At 36.2% G+C, this 20,704-nt stretch overlaps 1 protein-coding gene across 1 annotated transcript; it reads left to right on the forward strand.

Moving 5' to 3' along the window:
* Positions 1-15,315: 15,315 nt before the first annotated feature.
* Positions 15,316-16,350, forward strand: LOC109209960. Its single transcript, XM_019373324.1, has one exon. It carries the CDS (start codon positions 15,316-15,318, stop codon positions 16,348-16,350), a length of 1,035 nt encoding a protein of 344 aa, XP_019228869.1.
* The last annotated feature ends 4,354 nt before the right edge of the window (positions 16,351-20,704 follow it).

Below are 20,704 nucleotides of genomic sequence, written 5' to 3' on the forward strand. Positions count from 1 at the left end.
AGAATTAATAGGCTGTTTTGTTTAAGTTTGGGCATTTTCATAATAAATTGGACCAGCCAAAAAACCCCTCACAAGCATCAGGCCAAATTTGGCCCAACCCAACCCAAAAACACCCGGTCCACCCCCCTTCTTGTAGTGAAACGACGCCACCGTTTCAGTAGTAGCACATTTTAATCCGGGCCTCGAGATTCTTGATCCTACGGCCAGCAACTGGTTTCAATCTAAGTATATTAATGGTCGGATTCCCTACCCCCTACCCCCTCACTATCGTCTCAGAGTCCCCACACACAAAACCCTAATCTCCCCACTGGCTCCGCCGCTTGCCACGGCCGGAAATCCGTCTCCGCCGCGGCCGACACTCCAAATGACCCCAAATTAATACCCCTAAATCCTCTCCCTCTCTCTTTCCAAAGGCTCCAAAACATCGTTCCTCACAATCCAAGCCAAGCTTCTCGAATCTTAAAAAACAGTGTCGCCGCCTCCGCCGCCCCCCACGGCGCGGCCCCACCACAAACGGCCCCAATTACACCACATAACCTCCTAATTCTTCCCTCTTTACGAAGCCATTGTCCCGTTTCCTTCGAATCCTCACCAAAACTCCTTCGAATTTCAAATCAAAATACCGAGCCTCAAACCCTAAATCCCCAAAACGATACCAAATCAACACCGTTGCGGTCTGTCTCACATTCCTCAGTTCGAATTTGCAAGCCGTAGAGTCCTTCGAGTCCCCAAGAGGAACCCTTCGAATTTTAAAAATCAAGATCTGGAAGAACGTGTAGCCAAGTAAAAATGCTCAAATATCAGTGGAGTCTTTATATTTTGATCTTTGCTTTATTGAAATTTCATTCCCTCCATGGCTTGGTGCTGTTTCTAGGTTTGAGTTTTTATTTTGTTTTTTGTTCCCAATCTGCTAAAAGTCAGTTGTTAATCACCACTTGTTCTTTCTCTGTCTTTTATCTTTGTTCATTTTTAGCTCTAAAATACTTGATATAATGAGACAATGAACTTGTTCTTTTTAAATTTTGCCCTATTATTCTTCTAAGTAGTTTAAGTATAGTATTCTTTTTTGGGTTAAATCATCGTGTTTCTATGCTTAGCTTTAAAATTTTTTGATTTGTTCGTTATTAAGCTAGTAAAAATTTCTTCTTTATTTTGTTGAAATTTCCTATACATAATCAATTCGATTCTGTTTTAGGTCTTGCTTTGGAATTTTCCTGATTATGCGATTTGATTTTGTCCGTGGAGTTCACTGCAAATTTAGATTGCTTTGATTGTCCAGGCGATTGGTAATTCATTGCTTGGCTAAATTCCATGATAAGTTAATCTGAATCCTCCCAATTACTTCAATCTTAGGCGTTGATTTCCAGCTTGATTAGTAACCATAGTTAAGTGAATGTTTCGGTTTAGCTGGTAATTTTAACTAGGGTTAAAAGGGGTAGCCTATCCTTAGTTAATCTCAGATTAATAAAAGGGTAGTATAGGTAAATTCATAGAAGAAAAATACTGCAAAATAATTCATTTGGAACCCCCATGGAAACATTTCTAGATGGGGTTCCAATTAGGAGTTTTAGGAACTTAGTAGAAGTAACTTGAGAAACAAGTCAAAACATTAAGGGCTATTGAACAAAAGCTGAAATTAAAAATAGAGTGGGAAAAGTGGTCAATTAAAATCTAAAAGCTTCCCCTCTGATTTCTTGCCTATTAAAAGGCATTGCATTCTGCCTTCATTCACAAAGTGTTATGATCTGAAAAATTTCCCCCAAAAACCTTCTGCAAGTTTGGATCTGAAAAAATTTGAAAATTTCAAAATTCAAAAAACAAAAAACTGAAATTCTGAGATTTAGAAAAGTTCATTTTAGGTCTATAGTTCTTCAAAAACACCTAAAACAACAAAAAAACTCCAAAAATACTATTCTATTGAAGTCTCTTAGATCAATTTCGAGTTTCAGCTCCTGCATTCGAGTTTCTAGCTTAGATTAAAGATGAAAACGACTTGAAATTCCTTGTGTTTGGCTGCTGAAGTTCCAGAGTTTGTTTCTGGGTTAATTTCAATTTTGTTTGGGTTCATTCAAGCTGTTTTGGTTGGTTTACTGGGACTATTTGCATTAAAAATCCTTCCTGGACTGTTTGATATTATTTCTAGGGCTTACAATAGATCACAAGCTGTTGATTCACTGCTGAATTGCATCTGTTGTTCTGCTTTTGCTCGAGTTGATCCTCACCTTTGTTTTACTTCAATTCTAGGTATTCTTCAACCTCAATGACGTGTGAAGGACTAAATCTGCAAGTGTATTCGAGATATTGAATAAACGACAAATTACTCATATTAATTTCATGTTTAGCTTACTTGTATACACATCAATTTACATGTTAGATTATATAGTAGAAGTATTTGAAATCTAAGGAACCTGGACTTCGGATGATTGTAATAACTGGACTGTTCTCCTCTTACTTCAGAAATTATATGAGTAGGATATTTAAAGGTGCTGATTTAGTGTAGCTGATTCTAGTTATAGCATTTTGATTAGTTGGAATTTAAGAGGAAATGTTAATTTGAATTACAGTATTAGTTTATACATTGCTTCATGTTCATCGACCTAGAACTTCTCTGTTGATCCGGTGACTTGAATATTAAAGTCATTTACTTCGTTAAGCCTAAGACTTCGATAATTTACGAGTTATAGGTGAATTTTCTTTCAGTTAAGTTGATAAGGTAGTGTATTTCAGGCCAAATAGCTATTAGTACGTGAAATCATCTCAAAAGTCTTCACTCAATGTCTTCTTCAATTTTAATTCATGTTTTGTATAAATCGGAATTTAAGTCTTGTCATTAGCCCGCCAATTGCATCATTACTGGTTCTAAAATCAGTTAGCATAGTAATACAAATTTCAACTTAATTCAAGGTAATGCCTGGACTGCCCAAGCCATAATTTCGGGCATAATTTGGCCCAGTCACAAGCACTAGCCAGAACATCATCTGTCCCATCTCAGGTCATTTAATCCCATTAGGGTGAAGGCTGGTACATATGTGGGCCTAAAGCCCAGTTTAATTGCTTCTTGTATTGGGCTCGTTTTGAAGCCCAAAATTCTGATCGATTGGTTTAGACAAAGCTAAAATTGGCACTTCTTTCCCATAGGCCGCTTCAGGATCCAATGGTAGTAAATAAATTTGAATTATAGATTTGGGCCCTTCAAGTTAGGTAGCAAATTCAAATTAAGAGGTTTCCCCTCTTGTTTGTATTCGGACTTGAACTTGAGGTCCGAACTTTATAGTGATAATTAACTAGGTATTTAGAGACATCACTTAGTAGAAAATTATAGTTTCTTTAAAACGACCTTTAAAATAAAACGAAGCGCGTCGCGCCAAATAAAATTCATAAATTGCGTGGCCCTCTTTAAATGCCTATATTAAAGTACTTAAAATTCGGGACGTGCCTTTTAGCGAATTTCACGGCCTCCCGCAAAGATAATAACACGTTAGTCGCTTTAGGCGCACTTTTTAATAATTTTACCTTCCTAAATACGGGTGTGCATTTCATGCAACCCAAATCCAAATCCCAAAATGTTGAATAAAATGTGTCGAGGATCCGGGTGCATTTCATGTGACGTGATCCGAAAACATATTTTAAACGACGTTCAATTTCTTAAAATTTTTAATTAAAAGCGGTAAATAATTTCTAAAATTGCACTATAGGATAACATGTATTAAAATCAGATTCTTAGCCAATTATAATAATTTAAGCGACCGTGCTAGAACCACGGGATCCAGGGGTGCCTAACATCTTCCCTCGGGTCAACAGAATTCCTTATTTAGAATTTCTGGTTCGCAGACTCCAACTGGGAAGTCGAAATTTTCCTCGATTTGGGATTCAAGTTAAACCGGTGACTTGGGACACCAAAAGCCAATCCTATCCCAAGTGGCGATGCTGAAAATAAATAAATAATCCCATTTCGAATAATGTCACTTTAAATGTAAAAACACCCTTATACACTATCCTTCGGGGTAGGTGTGTAAAAAAGGAGGTGTGACAACTTCAGCATCTTCTGCTGAAGTTTTTGAAAAAGCTTATCCAGGACAAAAAAACTTCAGCTATTTTAGTGCTGAAGTTTTTACAAATGAACTAAATAACTTCAGCATCTTGTGCTGAAGTTTTTTAAAAAGTTTTATGACAAAACTAATGAATTCAGGACAAAAAAACTTTAACTATTTTAGTGCTGAAGTTTTTACAAATGAACTAAATAACTTCAGCATCTTATCTAGGACAAAAAAACTTCAGCGTATTGCCTTTGCTACTTCAGGCCCGTCTACTAGTGTGAGCACGTGATTTTTGCCTCGCTTGAATTACTCCTATAGAATTCATTAAAATTAGGATTTCTCTTTTATTATTTGAATTTTTGGGAATTAATTGCATGATTTTGTGATTGTTTGCATTTTTGTGCATTTTTAATTGATATAAGTCGTAAAAATACAAAATAGCATACTTGCATTTAGGACCCAATTCTAGATTTTTAGTTAATTAACATCATAAAAATAAGAAAAAAATAACAAAATAGTCATTTTTACATGTTTGTTTAGCTTTATTTTTAAATTGGGATTTAATTAGTTTTAGGAAAATTAATTAGTTTGATTTCAATTTAATTCAAGTCTTTGTTATTTTTAATTTTGATTTTTTTTGCTTTTAACAAAAACAAAAATCAAAAGAAATGAAAATGAGTTGAATTTAAATAAAAAAAGAAGAAAGAGAAAAAGAGAATAAATAAAAGATTTGAATTAAAAAGAAAACAAAAAGAAGAACAAATCAGGCCAGCTATTCTTTTGGGGCCATTATTCACAATATTTGGCTAGCCCAATTGAAATAATGTGCTAGCCCATGCCAAAACAGGCCCAAATCACACCCATACCCGGTCCGAATGCCCCATGCCTTTGAGATTAATGAAACGACGTAGTATAGGAAGAATGCTACGTCGTTTTGAGTTAATAAATGGCAAATCAATCGTGGCCCTCCATCCCTCATAATCCGACGGCCCTGAGTTCATCTTGGATTTTAATTAAAAGTGTCCAAATTTCAGAAAACCCTAGAGATAAAATTCGCCTTTCTCGTACTTCTGCTTAACCTCCGTCGCTCTCCGCCGTCCGCCGCCGGCCGGAAATCGCCTCTGCCGGCGGCAATTCCCCAATGACCGTCAAATTATACCAAAACATTCCCCTCCATCTCCTTATCTTGAATCCATGATTTGTTTCTTTCAAATATCAACCAAACATCTCAAATATTTAAAACCCTAGGCGCCGCCGCCACCGTGCACGGCGGCGCCACCACCCAAACCCACCAAAATCACACCCCACAACCGTCTTACCCTCCTCTACCTAAATCCCAAACTAATTTTCCCCAAATCCAACTGAAACTTTCCGAATTTTAGATCTAGGATTTTATAAAACTGGTTGAATTTTTTCAAGGACTATCAAGTGTCGATTTCCCAAATAAATTTATATGTTTGTTCTTACCAGAACAACATATAANTCCTCTTTACTTCTTTAGCCTAATTGTTTTAAAATGATTTAGTTGAAACCTGTTTAGTCGTTTGAGTTCAACCTATTCTTCATCCAGTTTATTTTCTTTCTTCTTTGTGAGAGCTTGATTTTTTCGACCTCCCCAGCCCATTAGGCATAACTCGCTGTTTTTCTTTTTGTTTGTTTCCTATTTAAGTCACCTAGTTAATTAGGCCCATAATTTAGTCAATTCCATGATAATTAGTTCATTCATCTTTGTTATGTTTGAGTGCATCTTTTAAGGGTTCTGGGTCTTTTCTTTTGGGATTCTTGGGTCAGTTTTAATTTGAGGTTCTCTGTTCGTCTTTAACTGGTCTCTGAGAATCAAAAGCCCAAGCAGGATTTAATTTGGGCTTGTAGACCCATTAGTTTGGGTCAGTTGACCGGGCTTGGTTGTTAGGGTAATTTTCAGGGGTTTTGGGAGTATTTTGGGTAGATTAGGTAAAGGAATCTCTTAACTGAAAGTACAACCCCCTAGAACCTTCTAGATTGGGGTTCCAATTAGAATTTCAGGAATTTGATGGTCTAACTTGGGCAACAAGCCAATAAATAAAGGACTAACTAGCTAAAAATTTGAAAATAAAAGAGGAACTTAGGGGTAAAACAAAAATCTGAAGGCAGCCCTAGTTTTTGCCTATAAAAAGGCATGCCCATTGCCTTGATTAACAAGTTTTGGCATCTGGAAAAAAAAATCCCCAAAATTTCTAGAAGTTTAGAAAGTCTGAAATTTGAAATTCAAATTCAAAAATCAAAGTTCTGAAATCTGAGAGGGAAAAGTCCATTTTAAGCTTTTAGATCTTCAAAAAACCCAAAAATAACACAAAAAACTCCAAAAATACTATTCTATTGAAGTTTTCTTAGATTAAATTCGAAGTTCTAGCTGTTTGATTCGAAATTTCTACCTTAGTTAAAGATGGAAATGGNTCTTACCCTCCTCTACCTAAATCCCAAACTAATTTTCCCCAAATCCAACTGAAACTTTCCGAATTTTAGATCTAGGATTTTATAAAACTGGTTGAATTTTTTCAAGGACTATCAAGTGTCGATTTCCCAAATAAATTTATATGTTTGTTCTTACCAAGAACAAACATATAACATTATTTGGGGACTCGATTCGAATTCAGTCGAGTTGAAGACCAAAATCAGTGAGTTTTTACTTCTTATTTGATTATATTTTTATTTTTTTGATGATTCTGTTTTGCGTTATTTTTGATTTTTTTTTTAGTTTAGTTTTAGTTTGGATTGGTTTTGTTGGAATTTTCTGCTAGTATTTAGTTCCTGTTCTTTGATTGTTCACTTTTTTGATTAGTTTAGTTAAACTTGATTTTTTCTGTTTATATTTTTAGTGTTCTTAGAATTGATGTCGATTTAGTTTGATTCATGACCCAGTATTATTAGTGGGATCCTGCTTCTTTTCAATTTTGTGGTTGATTATTAATTTTGTTTAATTGATAGTTCGATAGTAGTATGAACTAGGATTAATTTTCAGTTTTGTTAGCATTAAATGGATTCGATAATTCAATTTTAGAGTTTTTGAAATTGTTTTGGTTATAGCTGAATAGTCTAGACCTTTATTTAGTTAACCATGGTTAGTAAAAGGGGTTGAGGTCAGCTAGTATAGGACTAGTAATTTCAGATTGAATTCAAGGGTAGTATAGGCTTTTAGATAATAAGAATCTTGCAGTAACATGAATTAGAAACCCCTAGAACATTCTAGATGGGGTTCCAATTAAAATTTTAGGAACTTAAGAGTAGTGACTTGAGCAACAAGCTAACAATTGAGGGACTAACTGATTAAAAATAAAAATCTGGAGATGCATTAGGATTTGCCTATAAAAAGGCAGTCTCCTCTGCCTTATAGGAGAAGTCTAAAAAAATCTGAAAAAATCCCCAAAAATTTCTAGAAGTTTAGAAAGTCTGAAATTTGAAATTCAAATTCAAAAATCAAAGTTCTGAAATCTAAGAGGGAAAAGTCCATTTTAGTTTTTAGATCTTCAAAAAACCCAAAAAAATAACACAAAAAACTCCAAAAATACTACTCTATTGAAGTTTTCTTAGATTAAATTCGAGTTCTAGCTGTTGATTCGAAATTTCTAGCTTAGTTAAAGATGGAAATGGTTTGAAGGTTCCTAGTTTTTGGCTGCTGAAGCTTCAGAGGTTTCTATGTTCAATTTTGAGTTTGATTTGGATCAATCAAGTCCATTTTGGGTTATTAGTTGGTGCTATTCTTCTGTGATTCATTCCTGGGTTTGTCTGAGATTATTTCGGGGCTAAGACTGGTTTCATTGTTGCTGCTGAACTCCAGTTGCTGTTTATCTGCACTTCTGATCCTTACTCCTTTCGTTTGTTCACTTCCAGGTACACCTTTGGTCTCATATGATCTGTGAAGATTAAATGTAGGACTGATTTGGAAGATTGAATGATAAAATGTTGTTCAGTTTGATCCTTGAGTTTTTTTTCTGCTTTGTTTTAGTTCAAAAATGTAGGGAAATCATGTTTATTCGAATTTCATAGCATTTGTATAATTAGGACTGTTCGAATTGCTTTTAAATTGAACAGCTGGACTGTTATATTCAGATATTCTGTTAATAAGGCTAGATCAAATAGGTTTAGTTCTGTTTGTTTGTCATGAAGTTTAAGCGTAAAATGTGATCTCAATCTGATAAAGTTAGTTTCAGTTTTAGAACAGTTAATCATGGTTTGAAGCGTTGAATCATCTCTTGCAGCTCTAAAAGGATTGATTTGTATCAATTTGTTTGAAAGTAAATTCGAAAGTCCAACTCAAATATGAGTGTTTACATTATACTCCAATTTGGCTAAGGATTTGAAATTACTATCAAAGTCTAGATTAGGTATGTTAATTCATCACCATATCCATGAGTTAGTTAACGCTTATAAGATTCGAATTTGACTGGCCTGTTTTAATACATCTTTGACTTGAATAAGCTTAGGCATTCCCTTCGTATAAGACCATTCGATCAAGTTAGTTTTAAAATTAGCATTCGTAAAATTTTCCATTTGATGTAGTTTCAAACTTTGAGGAATCCATAAATCAGTTAAGCACCAGGTTCAAGTTAATTTTGAGTCAACTGTTGTAATGATTTTCATCCACTTGAATTTATGAAATGGATTGCTAATGGATTAAATATGCCTTGAACTCTCATATGTTAGAGCCACTAGAAGCCGCAGTGGCTCATATGGCTATATTTACCGTGTATTTCATTTGAGTTTAAGTGTTAATTCTCCTTTGTTCACATTTTTCTGGTTCATGTTCTATTTGTTCGACTTGCAATTTTTGCGGAACTAGTTGATTCAGTGGCTTAATGTTTATATGAAGTTCATTTTTCGCAGCAGTGCCGTCTTTCATTTTTAAATAGTTGCCTCAGTAAATAAATGGGCTAATTAGTAATGGGTTTGAGATTTTGAATTAAAGATGGGTTTGGACCTTCCGAGTTAGGTAGCGTATTTGAATTAGAGGTTTTCCTCTTGTTCAAATATGGACTTGAACTTGAGGCCCAAATTCCTTGAGTGCTTTTAATAATAGTAATTAATAATGTTAAGGCCCCTTTTAGAGACAATACTTAATATAAAGTCATAGTTCCTTTAGGTTGGCCTTAAAATAAAAACAAGGTGAGCCGCGCCAAATAAAATTCATAAATTGCGTGGCCCTCTTTAAATACTTATATTAAAATACTTAGAATTCGGAACGTGCCATTTAGCGAATTTTCATGGCCTCCCGCAAAGTTAATAACACGTTAGTCACTTTAGGCGCGTTCTTTAATAATTTTATCTTCCTAAATTCGGGTGTGCATTTCATGCGACCCAAATTCAAATCCTAAAACGTTGAATAAAATATGTCGAGGATCCGGGTGCATTTCATGTGACGTGATCCAAAAGCATGTTTTAAACGACGTTCAATTTCCAAAAAATTTTATTATTAATTAAAAGTGGTAAATAATTCAAAAATTGCACTATAGGATGGTATGTATAAAAATCAGATGTTTAGCCAATTATAATAGTTTAAGCGACCGTGCTAGAACCACGGGATCCAGGGGTGCCTAACACCTTCCCTCGGGTCAACAGAATTCCTTATTCAGAATTTCTGGTTCGCAGACTCCACTCGGGAAGTCGAAATTTCCTCGATTTGGGATTCAAGATAAACCGGTGACTTGGGACACCAAAAGCCAAACCTATCCCAAGTGGCGACTCTAAATAAGTAAATAATCCCATTTTGAATAATGTCACTTTAAATGGAAAAACTCCCTTATACACTATCCTTAGGGGTAGGTGTGTAAAAAAGGAGGTGTGACAACTAGAATGCTGAAGTTTTGCGTGATTGCCTTTGCTACTTCAGCCCCGTATGCTGAAGTTATGCGAAAAAGTGGGTACGCTTGCAATTTTTTTCCAAAGCGGGCACAAGTTAAAACGTGACCCAAAAAGCGGGTGTACGTAGATGCAAATCCCCCAATTTTAGTAATAAAACAAAGATACCTCAATCTTTGTTTTTAATTTGGAACCAGAGCAAAAACATACAACTTTTCAATGCTTATCTATAAATTGTAATGTTATCATTTTGACCCTAAAAATTATATCCTTTAATTTACGTTCATTATTTTACCTGGTGCTATTTTTTATATTTGTATTAGATATTGTTAGGTATAATCCGTCGTCTGTTTAGCACAAGTTACCTAGTGAATTGGTATAATGATGGCTAATATATGCTCTGGATGATAAATTTATAAAATAATTATTATAACATGAGTTTATAATTCAAAAATATCTCACCCAAAAAAAATTGATCTGAAAACATACACGTTTGAAACAAAAAAGTAGTGACAAACTTTAGAAAGATATCTCTAAAGATTATGAAATCCAGAAAAGTTCTAACCTTTCTTTGCCTTCACCTCTGTAATATATTGATAGCCAAGACCTTGATGTAGCAAGATAGTGAAAAACCAGGAAGACGGCGCAAGAGAAATTATGGCATACATTAACCAAATCTTTGGGAAAATAAGAACATAATCAATTACACGTATATTAGCTACCATGTCCTCAACCTATGTTAATTATAAACAATATATAATACAAAAGGAATAAAATAAAATAAAAATTATATTGAGGTGTATAGTATGTTTATATTATATATTATCATAACCTTCTTTATATCTTTGACTGATGTCCATCAAAATCATACCTAGAACACCACGGGATAGAGTACTCAACATAAAATCCTTCGCGAAATCCTACTAAATACTAAAATAGATCTATTCATCATAAGATTTATTCAGAGTGCTTATTGCTAAACTATAACTACCAATCTATAACGACCCGACATGTCGTTTTGAGCTCTAGCGCGTCGTTCGGCAGTTTGAGGCCATGAGCAGCTTCACTTAAGGTATTATGACTTGTATGTATGGTCGGAATCAAAATTTAGGAAGTTCGGAATGGATTTGGAAAGAAAATTATCATTTCAAAAGCTTGAAGTTGGAAGAATTGACTAAGATTGGATTTTTGAGTAAACGACCTCGGAATCGGGATTCGAAGGTTCCAGAGGTTCGTATGATGATTTTGGACTTGGGCTTGTGTCCGGATCGGGTTTTGGATGATCCGGGAGCGTTTCTGCGCCTATTGTGGAAGTTAGCATTTTTGGGTGAATTTCATAAATTTGTGATGAAGTGTATTTCAGTGTTAACAATGTCCGTTTGGGATTTCAAGTCTGAGAATAGCTTCGTATGGTGACTGGTATTGGGAGCGAGATCGGAAGTGGATTTGGAGGTCCGTAGGTCATTTTGGAGTCATTTGGCTGAAGTTAGAAATTTGTAGGTTTTTAAGAAGTTCGACCGGAAGTGGACTTTTTGATATCGGGATCGGATTCCGATTCCGGAAGTTGGAGTAGGTCCATAATATCGAATATGACTTGTGTGCAAAATTTGAGGTCAATCGGACGTGATTTGAGAGGTTTCGGCATCGAATGTAGAAGCTTGAAGTTCTAAAGTTCATAAAGCTCGAATTGGGGCGTGATTCGTGATTTGGACGTTGTTTGATGTGATTTGAGGCCTCGAGCAGGTCCGCATTATGTTTTGGGACAGGTTGCTGTGATTGAACGGGGTCCCGGGGGCCCCGGGTAGATTCCGGGTGGTTAACGGATTGAAAATGGAATTTGAGGAAGGGCTGAAGCAGCTGGGCTTCGGGTGTAACCGCACCTGCGTGAAGAGCACCGCAGGAGCGGGAAGTGACTCACAGAAGCGGATTTTTGCTGAGGAAGGAGTTGACAGCATATGCGGTCAAAGTCCGCAGAAACGGGACCGCACCTACGTTCGTGGAGCCGTAGATGCGGAGTTAAGGGGCCTGGTGAATGACCGCAGAAGCGGTAGTTGGGACCGCACCTGCGGAACCGCAGAAGTGATCAAGTGACCGCAGGTGTGAAGATCGGGCTGGGCAGTGTGTTCTTTTAAAAACGAGGGTTTGGCTCATTTCAACCCCATTTGCTCCATGGGAGCCGGTTTTAGAGCAACTTGGGAGTGCCATTTTCACCACCAAGCTGAGGTAAGTGGTTTATACTAGTTTTGAGTTAAATACGTTGATTATGTATAGGTTTTAACGTGAAAATTAGTAGAAAATTTTGGGTTTGAGGAAAAACCTAGAAAATTGGTATTCTTGGATTTTGACCACGATTTTGGGCATGAAATTGAGAGTAAATTATATATTTGAGTTCGTGAGGTTATGGGTAAACTTTATCTCTGAAAAAATTTGAAATCCAGATACGTGAGCGCGGGGGTAATTTTTATTGACTTTTCGATCGGGGTTAAAAATTATTATAAATTGGATTATAATGAGTAATTGAGCGTATATTAATGGGTTTGCATAACTATTGCTAGTTTTGGAGCGTTGTGCATCGATTCGAGTTGTTTGAAGGGCTCAGGAGCCGATTATGGAACTTCAGAGCGAGGTGAGTCTCCTTTCCAACCTTGTAAGAGAGAATTAACCCCATGGGTGAAATAATTAAATATGTGCTCCTATTTGTGGGGGCTACGTACGCACGATGTGACGAGAGTCCGTACGTAGCTACTATTATGCCTATGTCCGGGTAGTCTTAGGCTACATCATGCCTTGTTGATATTGTTGTAGATTTATGTTATTGCTTGCTCTGAGAAGAAATAAGATTGAGGGTGCGTAATAATTGTGTTGAAAAGTATTTTAATTGAGGAATTTAAGAATTTAAGTGTGTCCATTAAACTGAGTATTTTCGAAAAGAATTGAGGGACCTTATATTAACTTAAGAAAATCTATGTGTAACCGCGTCGCATGTATGATCGCGAGCGGGAAAATTTCTTAAATTTATATTTGACCGCGTTGCATGTATGATTCGCGAGCAGGAAAATTCTTAAATCTATACTTGACCGTGTCGCACGTATGATTCGCGAGCGGGGTATTTCCTTCCACTACTCTCATGGGAGAGGGCCGATCACCTCGACAGGTTAATAGATGCATCTATGGTTCGCGCCATTCGACCCTATGGCAGTGCACAGTTTACTTTTATGTTGGATCGGATCGTACGCCTAGACATTTCCTATATATATACTCCCTTCGTTTCATATTAGATGAGGTACTTTTCTTTTTAGTCTGTTCCAAAATAAATGACACATTTCTAAATTTGGAAATAATTCAACTTTAAACTCTTTCATTTTACCCATTTACCTTAATGAGAAGCTTTTATAGCCATACAAATATCATGGCCCCACAAACTTTTTACCCCTTAAGCTTTTAAGACCACAAGTTTCAAAAGTCTTCTTCTTTTTTCTTAAACTCCGTGCCGAGTCAAACTACCTCATCTTATATGAAACGGAGGAAGTATATATTATTCTCATGGAATCGTGCGTGACATTTGGCTAGAAGCCAGTGAATCTGAGGGATTTTTCCATGATTTGAATTATGACAACTTCCTTAATGAAATCCACTATATCTATATATATGCTCCGGTTACGGAGGGAATTTGCTAGTTGAGAGCTTGAGTAAAATTATAAAGAGGGGAATTGTATCACGTATTTATACTTGTTTATTTCATATATTTACTCTATTTCATGTTTATTCCCCCCTTTTACTGTACCCGATATTATTGGACCACTAGTAAGTGTCGAAGTCGACCCCTCGTCACTACTTCTTCGAGGTTAGACTGGATTCTTATTAGGTACGCGTTATTTTCGTACTCATACTACACTTGCTGTGCATTTTTGTTGCACAGGCACATGTATCTCTAGTGGCCTAGTGGGCGTAGCAGCATGGTTGATACGGAGACTTAGGTGAGCTGCATCTCTCGAGACGACCCGCAGCCAGTAGAGTCTCTTTCAGAGTATTGTATTTACTTTCTGTCCAAATTTATATTCCGGACAGTTATTGTACTTCATTTGATTTTCTAGAGATTGGTCATGCACTTGTGACACCGGGTTCTGGGGTGGTTATGGAATATTCAGTATTGAAAATTGTAAGCAATTTTATTTATTCTGTAAAAGATTACTTTTTACTAGTTAAATTAAAGGAAATTGGTGGTTTCAAAAATATTAAAATGAGAGTTTAATTAATTACTTAAAGTTGGCTTGCCTGACCGAGGTGTCCGGCGCCATCACGATCTTTAATGGATTTTGGATCGTGACACAATCCTCCTCTTAGATCTCATCTTCGGGCGAAACACCAAACAATATTGTTAACATCAAACTTTGAGAACACATATTACGCCTCCGATCTTTGAGAAACTTTTACAACTATTCTTTATATTAGTTTGTTAAGATTTATAGAAGTAAAGTCCTATTTGATTTTAAATTCCTAATATAGTTCGTAAATCTACATATAAGGGAAGATTTAGTAGGGGAATTTTAAGTTGATTTAAAGTTCTAATATAAGAGAAATAATTAAATGCTATTTTGTCTAATGTGAAACTAATTTTAGAAGAGTAAAAAAGGCGAATAACATTTCGCTAAGGGCTTTCGTGCTTTTAATACCCTATATGATGAGAATTATTTTAAAAAAAATATATATATATGAATAACATTCAAAACATGGTTTTAGTCACAAAAAAAATATTAAGTAAAAGTTTGAGTTCTTGAAAATGATAAATACTGATCATGAAATTGACACACATATAAAGAATTTTATTCATTTATTCATGATCTTTTCTAATAATACTTATTTAAGTAACAAATTAAATTAACGTATACAAAAAAATTTATTAGTAATTTGAAATTAGAATGTCTTATGAATATTGCTTTTGTCTTAACAACCATGTATATTATGATTTGTTATGTAGTAATCAATAAAAATGGATAATTAAGTTAATAATTTTATCATAATGAGTAAAAGTAGAGCACTTTAGGTTGAAAAAGTGCATGTTACGTGAGGACTACTAACGTGCGCCACTGACCAGAAAATGGCAAGGAAGAAGAGGCAGGTTGCTCCGGCGCCGGCCACACCCAAAGCTAACGAAGGAACATCAAGGCAAATAACACCAGAATCTGGTGTCCCCCAAACTCTAGAACCGATTCAATTGGTGCAATGGATGCCAGGGATGAGGAGTGCACCAACAGTAATGCAAACGACGATTCCACCAAGGCAGGAAGAGACTCCACTAGATCCAGATGTAGGAGCTTCAAATGCGGCAAGGAAGCTCACTTTCTCGGCCAAATCTATTGAAGTGAAGCCTACTATGGCAGAAGTGGTTAAGGAAAATCGACAGTAGCAAGGGGGATTGAAACTTGATTACTTTCCACCGGTAATGAAGGATGGTGTGAAGGTAGTTAAACTAAATCCAAAAGAAATTGAAGAGCAGAACCAGAAATGGAGTCTAGCCCTAATTGGGTATGTCATTGGAGGAAACCCCACTTTTAAGGAGATGCTCAAATTTGTATATGGAGTATGGAATACAGTTAATACCCCTCAGGTATATCTCCATAACGATGGGTATTTTTTATTCAAATTTGACTGTGAGGAAGATAAGACTACAATCCTACAGAATGGGCCATATACCTTTAACCACAGACCTCTTGTGCTCAAGCAATGGTGTCCAGATTTTCAGATGAGTAAGGAACCGGATCAAAACATTACTATGTGGGTGATGCTCCCAAACTTGCCAATCCAATTTTGGACTGCTGGAAACCTGGGAAGAATAGCCAGTTGTCTAGGAAGACCAATTTGTACTGATAAATTGACAGCACAGGAAGACAGAATTGCTTATGCTAGGATGTTAATTGAAATGGACATATCACAACCATTACCGGATGAGATTCCATTAGAGATGCCCAATGGACAATGTAGTATGCAGGTTGTGGAATATGAATGGAAACCCCTATTTTGTCAAGACTGTCTTCAAATGAGACATGTTACAGGCAGCTACAGGAAACAACCTGATGACAATGTCAATTGGAAACAACAGCAAGTGAACAAAGAAAGGAAAAATCAAAAAAAGGAATGGCGAGCTAAAAATGATCCAAGCAAGGAAGAAGGGAAGGAACAGGAACTGAACCTAATAGCTAGGGCCTCAACAGTTGAACAACCTGAAAGCTCAAATGCTGCAGTCAATTCGAGCACAACATGGCACCAGTCTGAAGACAGGCCAATGGAGAGACTTAACAATAATGATAGAGGGAAACAGTTACAGAAGGAACCAGAAGTACAAGATAAAATAAGGGCAAGTATGGAAATGGAGAGAGTGCTAAGTCAGAATAAGTTTAATGCCTTGAGGATTCATACAAAGAAAACCACAAGCAATGTGGGAAGGGTTCTTAATGCAATCAAAAAGAACCCTCCATGATTTTCGGATCATGGAATATTAGAGGGCTGAATAAGCCCTACAAGCAAAAAGAGTTTAAATCCTTTCTGCTCAAAAATAAAGTGGCTCTAGTGGGTTGTCTTGAGACAAAAGTGAAAGCCAATAAGGCTGAAAGAATAAAGAGAAAACTGGGAGTAGACTGGCAAGTAGAAGCAGACTATAGCTCAAGTCCTAATGGTAGAATTTGGGTTTGTTGGAAGCCACAACAGGTTATGGTCAGCATTGTATCGTCACATCCTCAAGTAGTCCATTGCTATGTGAAAGACAACTACTCAAGTTTTGCAAGCCATGTTACTTATGTTTATGGATACAACACTATTGAAGGTAGAAAACAAATTTGGGAACAATTGGAGAGAATTAGCAACAATATGATAGAGCCATGGGTAATAATTGGAGATTTCAACACAATTCTGTCAGTCCATGATAGAGTTAATAGGGCTCCTGTCCAACAGGCAGAAACACAAGATTTTCAAAAATGTATAGATGAGATTGGCCTTGGTCAAATCAGAAGGAAGGGATGTCAATATTCATGGAGCAACAAGCAAGATCTTAAGGATAGAATTTATAGCCTAATTGATTGGGCTCTTGGCAATTATCAATGGTTTATTACCTATGGCAATCTGGAGGCTTGCTATCTAAATCCAGGGTGCTCAGATCACTCACCTATCCTTATAACTACTAATGTACCAAGGCAGCGACTGCCCCAGCCCTTTAGGTTGCTGAATGTATTATTACAGCAGGAAGCATTCAAAGAGGCCACTCAAAAAGCTTGGGAAGTTGAGATCACAGTCACACAGTATGTACAGAGTTTGCAAGAAGTTGAAACACATCGAGCAACTAACTAAGACCATGAACAAAGAAATGTCATCTCTAGATGATAAACTAGAGGGACTTCAGTCCAAGCTTAGTGAGATACAACAAGATTTGGAGAATGATTTATACAATACACAACTGATTTCAGCAGAAAGAGAGGTTCTGAATGATCTAGAGAAGTGGTCTATTATACATGAAAGAGTGCTCAGACAAAAGTCAAAAGCTGTTTGGATTAGTCATGGGGATTCCAATTCGAAATATTTTCATGCTCAACTCAAAGCCAGGCAAGGGAGGAGCAGTATTGTATCTATATGGAACGAGCAAGGAGTGCAACTAACAGAGCCTGTGCAGGTACAAAGGAGTTCATAGACTTCTTCCAAGAGCTACTAGGAACAAGAGCCAAGAGATGCCAAGCCTTAACAACTATTATGCCAAAGATGGGCCATGCCTCAATAGGGAGAAACAACAAGCACTTATTCAGCCAGTAACAGAAGTTGAAGTACTACAAGTATTGAGGGATCTTCCTAATGATAAATCTCCTAGAATTGATGGATTCACTGGAGAATATTTTAAGGAATATTGGGGGACAATAGGAGAAAAAGTTACAGAGGCCATTCTTCAGTTCTTTGACAATGGGAAGCTATTAAAAGAGATTAGTTGCACTACTATAACACTAGTACCCAAGGTCAATAATCCTACATATGTGAAAGAATATAGACCTATAGCTTGTTGTACCACCATATACAAGCTTATAGCCAAAATTCTCACAGCCAGGTTGAAGACAGTAGTGGACTCTCTAGTTGGTCCATCCCAATCAACTTTCATAGCACGGAGAAGTATACTGGATAATGTTATAGTGGCTCATGAATTAGTTAAGGGGTATACTTAGAAAGGTCTATCTCGTAGATGCCTTATCAAAGTTGATATAAGGAAGGCATGCGATTCAATGGAATAGGGATTTCTCAAGAATGTCCTACTGGAATTTGGTTTGCCAGTGAAGTTTGTGAATTGGATCATGGAGTGTGTTACCACAGTAAGCTACTCAATCCTAATCAATGGAGGGATCACCCCTAAGTTCATGGCTAAAAAGGGATTAAGGCAGGGGGACCCTATGTCCCCATACCTTTTTGTGCTTGCTATGGAGTATCTAAACAGGACCCTTAAGCAGCTACAGTATAATCCTAACTTCAACTACCATCCAAGATGTGGGAAAATGAAGTTAGTGCATATATGTTTTGCGGATGATCTTATAATGTGCTGTCGAGCAGATAGAGTGTCCATTCAGTTACTGCTGCAAGCATTCAATCATTTCTTGGAGGTCTCTGGGCTTAAAGCAAATCTGGACAAAAGCTCCCTGTATATCACTGGTGTCTCAATGGAGCTAAAGGAGCAAATTTTGAATGAAATGGAGTTTACTCTAGGAGAACTGCCTTTCAAGTATCTAGGTGTTCCTCTATCTTCCAGGAAACTTACCATTCAGCAGTGTATGCCAGTAGTTGAGAGAGAATCAAATGTTGGACAACTAAGCTGCTATCATATAGTGGAAGATTACAACTGATCAAGAGTGTTCTGTTTGAGGTGCAAACTTATTGGGCTCAAGTATTTCTATTACCAAAGAAGGTAACTCAACTACTAATAAGTATTTGCAGAACCTTTCTTTGGACAGGAAGTTGTGAGGCATCGAGGAAGGCATTAGTGTCATGAGATCAATTGTGTATGCCCAAGTCAGCTGGAGGGCTGAATCTTATCAATTTTCATACTTGGAACAAGGCAGCAATATGTAAACTTCTCTAGGCAGTAATCACAAAAAAGGAGACTCTTTGGGTATCGTGGATTCATGGGTTCTACATAAAGAACAGAGACTTAAGCAATATGGAAACACCTAAACAAGCATGCTGGCTTCTGAGAAAAATCTTTGATGCAAGGAACTGGTATAGGGGCAAGGACTCTACAGGGGAGCTGAATCAATGCATTACACAAGGAGGTTTCAGTATCAAGAAGGCATACCTATCTCTGTGCCTACAATATTAGAAGGTGGCCTGGAAGCATGTTACTATGGGAACACATCTACTACCAAGACATCAGTTCATACTATGTCTTGCAGTTCGACAAAGACTGGAAACCATTGATCGACTGGAAAGATGGGGAGTTCATGTCCCAAAGGAATGTGTCTTATGTAACTCAAAAGAGGATGAAGTTTTCTCACACTTGTTCTTTGGATGCAACTATTCAAGATAGATATGGGCTAAACTTCTGCAGTGGAGAGGTGAACCTAGACAAATATCTACATAGGATGAAGAACTTAACTGGATGACAAAAAGAACAAAAGCAAGCAGAGCACGGCAAGAAGTGATGAGATGGTTACTGTATACCACGTATGGCAAGAACGAAACAGTCGGAGGTTTCAGCAGGAAAAGAAAGGAAGTGACTACAGGATAAGAGAAATTGTCCTCCAACTACATATTAGAGGGCAGAGGTATCACAAATGGCAAAAACTATTAGAAAGTCTAAACAGTTTCCCGTATAGATTCAGCAGATTAGTAGATGAAATGTCTAGATGAGATGCTGAGTGGATAGATTGATTATAGAGAACTAATCCTAGAGTCTAAAAGGATTAGCAGTTGTAAATATACACAATTGGTTGAATAAATTTTTTTTTTATTTTGACCAAAAAAAAATTATCATAATATTATAATTGATTTCAAAATTATAAATATTTGGAAAAATAATGTTATCCTATTTGCATTTTATTTTTAAGGGTAAAAAGGTTTATTAATATTTCGCTATAAGGCTATGTGCTTTTATAATAGTTAATATATATTTTTATTGATTAAAGAAATATAACAACATATATTTTGCTCGCAAGAAAGAAAAAATATTTTCTTCTGTCTATTAAAATGAACTTGAAATAGCTTTTTAATTTTTTCAGAAAAGCTCTTAGATCTTCAAAAGCTGTGTATTCTTGCTAAAACTGATAATTTGAATATAAAGAATTTGAACTAAGTTTAATTTGAACATATTGAATGATGATTGGGGAATTTTATAGGTACAATTTCTTCCTTTATTGAGGTAGCTATATATAGGATCAATATACATAAATTTCAAAAATTTAAAAATTTTACTTTTATACTCGAATATAAATGTAGTAAGTATATTGACATATTGAGATTAGATACACGCGCAACGCGCGTATTGTGAATTTTACCAAATAGTAAAGACTCCTAACCAAAAAGAAAATTGTGTGTGCGATTTAAGGCAAAAAAATTTAACCAAAAAGATCTCCTAAACCTAAAAGTACTAACTACAAAATAAACACATTTAATACTCCAACATAGGAGCGAAAATTTAGGTTAGGCAGAATTTTTTTAACGACAAAAAAGGTCTCCAAAACCTTAATAAGGTATTAACTACTCCAACGTAGGGAGTAGAACGAATAGGAAAAAATTTATTAACTTTCCTAGACTGTTAATAATAGGAAATTAATTAAATAGCTATTCCTAAATTATAGGAGAATTAATTAAAT

This window comes from Nicotiana attenuata, unplaced genomic scaffold (genome assembly GCF_001879085.1).
Source record: "Nicotiana attenuata strain UT unplaced genomic scaffold, NIATTr2, whole genome shotgun sequence".
Classification (NCBI taxonomy): Eukaryota; Viridiplantae; Streptophyta; class Magnoliopsida; order Solanales; family Solanaceae; genus Nicotiana; species Nicotiana attenuata.

Excerpts from the sequence above, each read along its gene's own strand:
- LOC109209960 (XM_019373324.1), top strand. The coding sequence starts at position 15,316 with ATGAAGGATGGTGTGAAGGTAGTTAAACTAAATCCAAAAGAAATTGAA.